Source organism: Syngnathoides biaculeatus, chromosome 11 (genome assembly GCF_019802595.1).
Source record: "Syngnathoides biaculeatus isolate LvHL_M chromosome 11, ASM1980259v1, whole genome shotgun sequence".
NCBI lineage: Eukaryota > Metazoa > Chordata > Actinopteri > Syngnathiformes > Syngnathidae > Syngnathoides > Syngnathoides biaculeatus.
The window spans coordinates 24,744,531-24,756,396 of record NC_084650.1 but is presented as its reverse complement, the minus strand read 5'-3'; the positions used below and the strand labels follow the sequence as shown (position 1 = coordinate 24,756,396).

At 42.2% G+C, this 11,866-nt stretch overlaps 1 protein-coding gene across 1 annotated transcript; it reads left to right on the top strand.

Annotated features, from left to right (window-relative positions):
- The first annotated feature begins 68 nt into the window (after window positions 1-68).
- gabra6a (gamma-aminobutyric acid type A receptor subunit alpha6a) lies at window positions 69-11,691 on the top strand. The gene is made up of 10 exons (XM_061836135.1): window positions 69-635; window positions 728-834; window positions 1,195-1,262; window positions 1,641-1,861; window positions 1,944-2,026; window positions 2,112-2,255; window positions 2,909-3,061; window positions 3,593-3,843; window positions 7,760-8,007; window positions 10,908-11,691. Exons 1-10 carry the CDS (start codon window positions 580-582, stop codon window positions 10,927-10,929), a joined length of 1,353 nt encoding a protein of 450 aa, XP_061692119.1. The 5' UTR covers window positions 69-579; the 3' UTR covers window positions 10,930-11,691.
- The last annotated feature ends 175 nt before the right edge of the window (window positions 11,692-11,866 follow it).

Sequence of the window (11,866 nt, the reverse complement as noted above, 5' to 3'; positions counted from 1 at the left end):
TCCGGTTGCGTGTAGTGTTACAGTGCCATCTAGTGTCTATTAAAAACGACAATTATTGTGGTGAAAGAGTTCTCAATCATATAAATCATTTAAGGTCTCCAATGAGTGCATTTTGGGGGGATTTGTGAGGAAACCGGAGTACTCGGAGAAAATCCACGCAAGCAAGAGGAGAACACGCAAACTCCACACAGGCTACGGCCGGGATTTGAACACCGGGCCTCAGAACTGTGAGGCCAACGCTCTCATCAGCCCCCATTGCCGTTGTGTTTTTTTCCAACACTTTTTGGAAAAAAACAAAAAACAAAAAAAAACCTCCAATTGGATCGTCACCTGCCTAGCATTTATTTAGATGAAGTGGATTTATTTATGGAAAAATCCAACAAAATATAGTTTGTCTAAAATAGAAGAGGCTTTAGTAATCTGTTAATTGGATTACTCGTTGCTCCCTGATGTCCCTTGGACTGCTTTTATGCACAGCGACAGGTCACCGGACCATTAAGCTCTTTTATAGTTTTTAACCTACCTATCTGTGATTAAATACAAAGAGAGTTTTTGCATAACTTTGGATTTATTTCAAAAATGGCCATCCTTTTCTTGAACTGTATTATTATTATTGCCTGCTCCTGTGGGATAAGGTAGGCCCTCGGTCCTGTCCAGCATTTGTTAGACAACGATTCACGTTAACATTGTTGTCATTTGTTTGAGTCTGTTCTTTTTCTCTTTGAAGTGGAGCCGACGTGAGTTCAAATGAGAAGATTTACTCAGATAACATTACTCGCATTCTGGATCGACTTTTGGATGGTTATGACAATAGACTACGACCTGGATCTGGAGGTAGTTTTGCCCAAGAATGACAGGAAAATTGTGCACAATGCCTTACGCGTCCACGTCTACAATCAATATGTGCCAGGCACAGCATGGTGGAATAATGATTAGCTGTGAGGTTGAAGGTTTGAATCTAGAATCAGGCCTTTCTATGTGGAAATTGTCTTCCCCGATGCTCCCACATTCCAAAAACATGTTACACTCAATGAATCCAGGGTGTAGGCTGCCTCTTTCTCAAAGTCAGCTATGATAGGCCACTGGCCCGCCCCCCGACGAGAATGACAACAAATTCTATTAAAAAAAAATGGATTATATGCCAGAGAATTGTCTTGCATTTTATTTTGAAAAGCATTGTTATTTTTTTCGCAGGTGGCATTACCGAGGTGAAAACAGACATCTTCGTCACAAGTTTTGGACCAGTGTCCGATGTTGATATGGTACGATATTAATTCTGCAAATGCAAAGAGTTGCGTTGACAGTTATGAGCCACGCAGTGACCAGTGAGTGCCTGCCTCATGGGCATTGTGCCATTAGCGCATCTAATGAGCTCTAATCTGTTTGACCATCTTTATAACGCCATTACCGATGGCTTCCGAATCAATATGACAACATGTCAGCCAGGGATGGCTTAATGGACTGATTAATGATTATCTGCTGAGTGACAAGTGACTGTCATTGGATTGTCTTATTTCTCTGCAAGCGGAGAAAGTTGAAATGACCTTTTCTGCGTTGTTATGCGCGCCAGGAAACTGCAGCGAGAGGATGAATGCAAAGTGCGATAAGGTGATAGTTTGCCGCTTTTATTCCCATTATAGGAATACACCACAGACATGTTCTTTCGACAAATGTGGGTTGACGAGCGGCTGAAATTCGAAGGTCCGATTGAAATCCTGCGGCTGAACAACCTCATGGTAGACAAGATCTGGACCCCGGACACCTTTTTCCGAAACTCCAAAAAGTCAATTTCCCACAACATGACCACACCTAACAAGTTGTTCCGAATCATGCAAAACGGGACTGTCCTCTACACAATGAGGTAATTAAACATTTATTATTCTATTTTTTGTTGTTGTTGTTGACAATGCAGAATTTATTTCTTTTTGTCTTGTTGTTGTTAGACTGACAATAAGTACAGCGTGTCCAATGAATCTTATGGACTTCCCCATGGATGGCCACGCTTGTCCTCTCAGGTTTGGAAGCTGTGAGTAACACGGGTGATTATGATCAAATGAATGACGCACCGTTCACAAATGTCACCAACACTTCTTTTAAACATCACTTTTCAGATGCTTATACCAGCAGTGAAATTATTTTCACTTGGAGGAAGGGGCCTATAAAGTCTGTCGACTGTCCCAAAGAGTCCATGAGCCTTTTGGAATACGATCTGGTGGGACAAACACTGTCAAACGAGATTTTCAAGTCAAACACAGGTGCACTCGCACGCACACACACACACACACACACACACACACACACACACACACACACACACACACACACACACACACACACAAATGGATACAGTATGGCTGCCTTCACGGCTGTCATCCACAAGTGAAAAGCATGCTATTGGCTTGAGAGCTGTCCAATGAATCCGGTGCCTCTCCAAGATGTGAGCGGTCAGGCCTAATGCTGTGCCTTCGCCGAAAGTGCTACAGTACAAGTGTTTAAAGAAGTGTTTGTAAGATGGCGGCGCGTGAGCGTTTTGTATTTTCACCAGATGAAGAAACGTTCCCCTGCTGTGAAGCCAGCAGAATCCTGAAAAAGGCGAGGAAAAGGCTGCCGAATAGAGCTGTGAGATCCATTCATCGAGCATAAAGAGAATCTGTGTGTGTCTTAATTTTTTTGCTCTGCGAAAGCATGCACGTGTTTAGACTGAGCGACTTCACGCATAATGACACTGGAAGCCCCCCCCGACCCATGTGCTCTCTTACTTTCGCAGTACATTTTCTGTACAGCTCTACTCTATGCTATATCCCAGAAGCTATTTTGTGTCAAGGGCAGGGAAGGGCATTGATTGTGCGCTCACCCTGCTTTGTCCCCCCCAGGCCTGCTCTCTTCACTCGCGCTGTTCATCTTGCAGGTCACTACTCTGTGCAGGTGGTCCATTTCCACCTCCAGAGGAAGCTGGGCTACTACCTCATTCAGACGTACATTCCACTTATCATGGTTGTCGTGCTGTCGCAAGTCTCTTTCTGGATCAATAAGGAGTCTGTTCCTGCACGTACAGTCGCCGGTATGTCGTCTCTACTGTGAATTTAAAGTACAATTGCCACGCATCTGTGATGAGAAAGTCAACACCACCCACTCATTACTTGTGCGGATTACTGAAGGCAGTACTTAGAAAATATTATTGCTGCGACCAGTAGATTGCACTGTGAACATCTGAGCTCCGGCCTTTCTGTGAGCTCCGGTGGGTTTCCTCTGGACACTCCCACCTCATTTTCGGTATGAACATGGTTTCTGCATCGTTGTTTCTTTAAATGTGCCCTACGACCAGTACAGGGTGCATTGCACCTGATGTCAGATCGAATAGGCAACCAGCTCACACGTGGCTCTGATAACTCTGATGAGGATACATGGTGTAGAAACTAGATTGGCTGGATTGCTATGACTGTGGGAACACTATTTTCATTTTTATGTGTTATAAAAACATGTAAACATATGTGTGTGTGTGTGTGTGTGTGTGTGTGTGAGAGAGAGAGAGAGAGAGAGAGAGAGAGAGAGAGAGTGCTCACAAATGTTGTAATGCTTGCTTTTCCCCCAGGCATCACGACAGTGTTAACAATGACTACCTTGAGCATCAGCGCCCGCCAGTCGCTCCCCAAGGTGGCCTACGCCACAGCCATGGACTGGTTCATCGCCGTGTGTTTTGCCTTTGTGGCTTCAGCGCTCGTCGAGTTTGCAGCAGTCAACTACCTTGCCACGCTGCAGGCCAACCGCCTGAAGAAGACGAAAGCCCGCCAAGACAAGCTCGAGGTTTTGGCTACCGCGAGTGACGACGAAGACCCCGTTTCGGTGAGTGCAGAATCACTATGGACGCAAACATCAACACTCTTTTATCAAAAAAGGACAATAGAGCCCCCCCAAAAATACACACCTTAATGACGGATAACCAAATATATATTTTATTCAATAAGTGACTTATAATGAATGATAAACAACTGATATTAAAGTTTTTAGTATGTTATTAATGAAAAAACGTCAACCGATATGGACCCATCCGTTTTTTCACCACAAAACATGATTTTGACGTACTTGGCTTTTTGTAACTCCTGCCATGAAAATTGTCTCGAGGGATTTGTTTTTGACAAGAAACAGGAAGTGACGGTAAAGTCAGTAGCACACTCAAGTGGACTTGTTTGTTTCTATTAGTTTTAGCTGCAGGAAGGTACGTCTTTGTTCCTTCGTGTTAGCCAAAATGCCGGCTCGTTACATTGCTGGATATTGCTCAAAAACTTGGGAGGATGGATTTACCCATCATAAGTTTCCAAGAGACCCGGTTCGTCGTGAAAAATGGATTGCACGAGTGCAAAGGACAAGAGCTTCATGGGTTCCAACTGACAGATAGGTGTGTAAAGAGCTACTAAAAAAAACAATAGTTGTGGGGGGGGGAGGGACATAATCCTTTCAGTATGTAACAAAAGATCTGCGTCCGCAAGTCCGAGGTGTAAATGTGTCGATGTGCCCGTTGGCACCGTGTCCGCCGATCACGGCTTCGGCCAAGCTTCTGTGTCACATAGTAGTTGGGCAGACTGGCTGCCGCCGAATCCGTGCCTTGCGGACGACCACGGCTTCGACCGGGCTGGCTCATACATAGTGTGTGGTAGTCTGTTGTTTGTTAGAAGTTATCCGCATATCATCTAAATATGGCTTGAAACAATACGGTAATATTGCCCCGGACACTTCACTAGATTGTGAGATGTTCTCTTCTTTGAAAAGAGCTTCCGTATCTGAAGGGGGATGTCCATTTGTACGGGCCACAGCATGTTTTCATTGGCCAATGTCTGGGGTGACGTCACGATGCAGTAGATGCAGCCAATATGGCGACCACTTGGATGTCGAAACATTTCCGCAACTTTGCGCATGGATGACTTGCCCTCCGCTCATATTTATGTTTTCGTATAGACATTGAAGTGAATAACTTTATATGTATTTTTCATTTCAAAGTCTATTTTAGAATGTTTATAGGGGTGACACATGGGCTTTAAGTAACACATTGGTGGAAGGTAAGCAATAAAATGGTGGTGTATTTTTTTAAACTGCAGCTTGCGATTTGAGAAGAAGCCATTTAGTAAGGGGCCCTATAGGAGATCCCTGAATCCCGACATGCCATTGCTGTGATTACTGTACACTGATTTCCGGTTTGTTGCAAATAGGACCCAATACCAGGTATACCCAATACCAATATTTTTCAGGTGCTCCAGCAACAGCTAGGGATGGGAAAACGTATCAGGTTGTGATTGCTGAGGGTGCCCAGTATGGAAGTAAATATGTGCCACCAGGATTTGAATTTGAAATGCCAGAGAAAACAGGATTTGAATTTAAAATGTAAAGTGATCACATTTTCAATCGTTGTATTTCAGTGTAACTTTTCAATGTGAACAATTCAACTGGCTACAATTTGTTATCTGAAATTCACAGTCTGTGCCACCAGCCGGGGTTACTTAAGGTCAGAACCAAACAGCCAATCAATCCAGTTATGCTTTCTTAGTATGCGACGTCACGTGACTAAGAAAGCGTAACTACGATTGGCTGGGTGTTCGGTTCTGACCCTGATGACACAGATGGTGAATTTCAGACAGCGAATTGTAGCCAGTTGAATTGTTCACATGGAAAGGTTACACTGAAATACAACTATTGAAAATGTGATCACGTTATATTTCAAACTCACATCCTGTTTTCTGTGGCATTTCAAATTCAAATCCTGGTGGCACATATTTACTTCCATACATTTCCAATTCAAATCCTGGTGGCACATATTTACTTCCATACATTTCCAATTCAAATCCTGGTGGCACTTGTTTACTTCCATGGCCCAGCAAAATGTTTGAATTGAGAATCCTAGTTGACCGTTGCACAACTGGATACACAACTACAACTGTACCTCTGAGTATGTAATAAGGGGTAACACAGCGTGTGATGGGAAGCCTTCATTTCTCCAATCTTCTTGTCATCACTATTTGTTATGGGTTTTTTTGGGACTTGGAACAATGTTTACATGAGTATCATCGCAGAACTGAAAACACCATAATTACAGCTAGACTGTTTCATAGTCTGTTCATGATTAATTTGTGTTGATTGTGTTCTCATGAATTCTGCAGTGATGTAAACTTCATAATTGTATTTTTTTTTTAGATTAAGAAACAATTAGAGAGAGCAACTGTAAAAGTGTTGCCATGCAAGGGAAACCCTTGTTTACTTTCTATTATCTTGTTAGTTTGATAGCTAAAGAGAAGAAAAATATTTAGTGAGGAGTTACGTCAAAAGTTAAACAAATATGAAGTAAAGAGTAAGTGTGGTGTAGCAGTCAGGCTAACTGACGTGCGTATGTGGTGGCATATTGGCAGGGTCAATGTTCCCATCAAATTCAGCGACGAACACTGAAATTAAGTTCAAAATTACTCACTTATCAATCAATTTTCATGAGGGTTAGCTTTTTTTGGGACTTCCAAATTGTATCCTATTGTTACATTTTTTTTTAAACCTGTTAAAGCGTATTCCCAGCTCCCTTGTTGTAATTGTACGGTGTTGTTTTCAGCCATGTGCAGCACAATTTCCCAGCAGCCTTGTTCTTTTGGTGTTTTCTGGCCGTCCACTCACATGGAATCTGGCGACTACTTTGACCCTCCTAGTTTAGCAATCCCCGAGACTTGCAGTGTGTGATATCTACCTGGTCGATTCATATACTGTATAAGTGTATATGGTGTAAACTTGGTTTGGGACTATTGCTGGCAGCCCCAGTGGGCAATATTGTATTGTTATTAAACCTGCATGAAGAAATGGAAATTTACTAAATTTGCTGATCAATAGATACAGTGCAACATCAATTTTCACATGCAAACTTATTAAAACTTTACATAGTATTACCCCTGGGATTGCAAGTTGACAAAACCTAATTTATGCTTTCAAAGTACTTTATGTATTGACAAATATTTTCTCTTTGTTCAACACTCAAACACACTCAACACCCTTCTATTATGTCCAACTATGTTTCTCATCAGCTCTGTGACTGTTGTGGCAAATTATTTTTTATAGTTTACAAATCTTGCAAGGCATCCACAGCAATCATGGCCTGTTTTGTCCACAGCAGCCTAAAATGCCGCAACCGTGGCCGTCGGGAGCACAGTATAAATGTAGTTTTTGGTCATGCTGGTGTACTGTAGCAACTTCCTAAAAGTGGTAGAGCCTGAACTTTTCTAATACATTTGCATAGTCTGTGGTAAATATGTCGGTTTTTCTCCACTCTGCTGCTTAAAGATGGATGAAGAATGTTGAATATGATGAATGCAAAGCTACATTTGTTGTGAAGATGTTTTTTTTCTTTAAATGCATTTCCGAGTAATTAATCTACTTCTCCCATTATTGGCACCCCGTTCACACTACCCATTAAATAGCAATAGTTTCTGTTGTAGAGCTCTGATCTTTAGCTATAAGCTTTATGCTAATAGAGTGAGCCACCACGGTATCCTCTTGGGATCTGTCTGAAGCGCTGGGCTCATGGTTAGATGTTTTAAAAATAGTCACAGTGTGAGAAGAATTCCAGCACGGGATACTCTGATAGTATCCTATGGGCATTCATCAAATTACCTGCTGTGGTCTTTAAAAGCACCCTGGCATGTCATTTGGACGGCTCTCATGGGAGCAAACAATACTACGTGACAAGACTGTGTTATAATCGGCACCACACTCACGTCTTCTACTCTCCAACCAGGAGTCCAACATCAGCAGTCAAGAAGGCCTGAAGAGGAGAAACCACTCTCTGTGTCCCAGTGAAGTGGTCGAGGCTCCACCTGTGCCAATATTCCTTCAGCAGGGCTCGGCTTTCCCTCAAATCCCGGAGCTGGCCGGCACCAGCCCCGTTGACAAGTACGCCCGCATCCTCTTCCCCTTGACCTTTGGTCTCTTCAACCTCGTCTACTGGTACATCTACCTGGGCAAGGACACCATGGAGAGAGCCAGGTACACTCTCTACAAGTCACTCATCTTTTAACATAGAGTACATACAACAAATACTGTAGTCCACTTTTGAAAGATGTTACTTTGCGTGTAAATAACTTCATCATACACCAGGTTTGTACTTTATGCTTAAACTGTACTATCATTTGCCCTGACCTGATTACTGGAGTGAGATTGTTTTGTTTGACATACACGGTAATAAACAGATCATTATTTGATGGATATGACACATTGGCTCTAAATTACAGCATTGGTAATTACAGTATTATAGCACTTCAGAATGCTTGGTTTCTTTTCTTTCTTTGTTTTTTTTTTTTAATTATAGATGGTCTAATTTTGTCAGTACTATACATAACACAAACAGTATCACTTACACTTGGGAGAGTCCTTGTTGCACTGCATTCAACTACTTAAGTGTGTGGCTTCAGAGGTTTATTTTTCTCCTTAAAATTATTGTCATACAGCATTTAATTTGAAAGATGTCATGAACAAACGGTGCGTGGGGTGGGGGTGTCAAAATGCAGGACTCCAAGATGAGGACATGATGTTAGACGGCGTTTTATTTCTGTAGCGGGTCGATACCAAAAAGCAGTTAAAAACAAGGCAGAGGTACAAAAAAGCTAGGCTAGACAGGATCCAAAAACTCATTCAGCAAGGTCTGATGAGTATGGGGCAAGCTAACAACCTTAACAGGACAGGATAAACCAAAGAATCTCTGTGACGAGGAGAGCTCAACACTACACTTACTCTCAGTGGTGGAGAATCCAACTGGCAGTGAACACACTGACACAAGGAAACGAACTGGCAACGTCCGTAACAAAACTCTAAACTTAAATACGTGGTCTAATTAGAGTCCACATGGAAAACAGCTGTGGCCGGTGACAGGTGTCAGAAGTGACACAGCTCAGAGTTGTGGCCAGGTCACGCCCCTTTTGGCCGTGGTCCAGCGTTGCTCATGACAAAAGATTCCAGCATGTAGTATTTTGCCATAGTCATTAAAAAGCATCCTTGAATGAGGTCTTATCTAAACATTGGCAGGGTGACCTATTGTTGCTTTGCAAGGAATTTGGGATTGTAGATGAGGAAAGTTCGCCCAATTCCACAAGACTTTGAGAAAGTGACCTTACTATTATTCTATTCACTGCATGTATTGTATCATGTATCATGCATGTCAGTTGGCCTTTTGAGCCAGATGGATCAGGAACAGCGACAGGTCGCTAATATTCATGAGCAAAGTGGCACCACATTGACAGATGAACGGCTTAACCCCAACAGGACTCGGGTAGCACTTTGCCGCGGAATATTTTAAACGGGATCCCTCCCAACATTTACCCTTCTTTTCTTACCCTCCTTTTGGGATTTAAACTCCATCTCGCCTGCGCAGGCGACAAAGGCAGCAGATACCAAGAGGCCTTCTATGCAAATACAGAAAGAACAGGAACCACACCAGGTATAAAATGTTGAATGCAGTAGAACCTCAATTGGCTCAGTGATGCTGTTCTATATTTTAGAATTTCCAGAGAAAATAATGAATCTAATGTCACTGAATGAAACTTTTGCCAACATAAAACCTATAGAACAGATTTTACAGAAGTAAATTTAACCACTTTAAAATAAAACTAAAGTACTTTGATCCACCCTGCTATAGTGTAGATTTTTTTTTTTGTTTTATTACAGTTGCTACTCTATTTTTATACTGTTTTTACAATGTTTTTGTGCATACATGTTCATTTAAATGTGTTTATATTATTTTAAAAGTGTTTACTGGACACATACTGTTGCGTTAAAATCACTCATACTCACATCCACACCTATGGACAATTTAGTCTTTAATAAACCTGACGTGCATATCTTTGGGTCGTGGTAGGGTGCCCCAAAAAAACCACCCAAGAGGCAGACATGCTAAGGACACTATGCTACTAGAAACTTAGAAATATAAAATAATTGTACAAAATACAATAAGGGAATATTGTTTTGATGGAAACATTAATTTTAAAAACTAGCCTTGGATCGTTTTCACTGTTTTTTTTTTTAAAGATAAAAGCAGTCTCAGATGAAGGATAAAAACTATAATCGTTGACCTAATAGCTCAGTTGTTATTTTTCACTTACTGTCACAATATCTGTCAAAGAAATACCAACATGCTTGCTAAAAATGTATTTTTACATTACGCCAGTGTGGATTCTCAGTCTTCCCGGCCATGCTAATCTGCACAGGTTGAGTTAAAGCAATAAACCCTTCTTGTTTTTTTTTTAAATTTATTTATTCTTGTTTATGCTGCTAGGCTAACATAATGTAAAGTAGTCACGTAATGTTTTTCTGATCTTGTTGTGTTTCAGTCAAAATAATATCTTCCCTGCCCGTACTTTTATGTCTGTTACGGGTAATGGTGATGTAGCCCCAAGAGATAGAAAAAGGGGAAAAAAAGGTGTCAAATAATACTAGGCAGCGTTTCATTCAGGCCTGTGCGGCTACTTCAACACTGCACGTGCCAGTGAATGCATCACGCTTTTATACAAGGGTTACCTGAGGGCTGACAACCCCCCCCCCCCCCCCCCAACGCTTTAATGAAAACTCTCCTTCTCCACGGGGACTTGGTCACGCAGGCAAATAAGTCAGCGCTCACTTTGAACGACGACTCATAATAAGTGGGCCACTTCTCCGACGCAACCAAGAAAGAGAAAAGAGGCAGAGAGATGTGTTACGTAACGCCCGGGGAGCGCAAATCTGCTAATCATGCTTCTCGTGTTACCGTCAGAGAATTTTTCTATCTTTTTTTTTCTGGGCTCGTTTGAGAGAGAGAACGTGGAGAAGAGCTGAATCACATCTTTTCACTGCATCACTTTGCTGGAGGAGGTGCACAGAGATGGACTAAGCGTGCTGTATTTATTCTGGTCTTGCAGGGACGTGGATCCAACCTCTTGAAAGCAAGAGGAGCAAGGAAAAAGGGCACGTGCAGAGCCAGAGACCACCCTCCCCCTCCGCCACCCCCCCCCCCTCTGAAGCTCTCACCATTTGTTCTGCTCTCATCTGACAGAGGAAATGAATCAGAAACTCATTTATTCTACTGCTGCACATCTATTCATTTCGCAGGCTGTGACCGCTGCCCGCTTGTGTTCTGATCAGTAGGCTGAAGAACTGCCCTTCACGGGCCTTTCAAGCCCGGCGACCCCTCAAACCAGACGAGGACGGGCTGATAACGGGAAGCGCGCAAGACACATGAAAAAGAAAGCGGATGATATCATCTATGATAGCTGCACCTGCTGGTGATGCAAGAGTGAACCAATGCTTTCAGAAGACTGCCCCCTATAGAGGCACAGCCCCCACTGCAAGCACATCAAAGTCAATTTCCCTCTTTACGCCTCCAAAATGTGCTCAGAGCCAAGAGAGGGGATGCTGGGGGTGGACTTTGCATCCCAGCTTGTTTCTAAACGACACACACAGATGGTGAAAAAAAGTACAAGAAATCCTTAGAATTCAATTTATTTCACCTTTAATTGGTCGCAGAATGTAGTCTGATCTGTATCTAAATCAGATAGTACAATGCAAATGTTTCTCCTGAAAACAAGGTAAATGTTCACAAAAATAAATGAACCCTAGGTGGTTGACACCCCACCCTCATTGGCAGGAATACCCTCAAGCAAACCTTTTCAGTAATTTGAAATCAGATGTGCATCAGGAGGAGTTTTGGGCCATTCCGCTTTATAAAACTTTTGCAGTTCAGCAAGATTTCTTGGATGTTAGGTGTGAATAGCTCAGGACTTTATGTATACTCTACTAGATATAAATTAAAAAAAAAACATTTATAACCGTCCGGTTTTCCCAGATCTCTTTTATTTAATGTGATGAATGCAGTTCAATT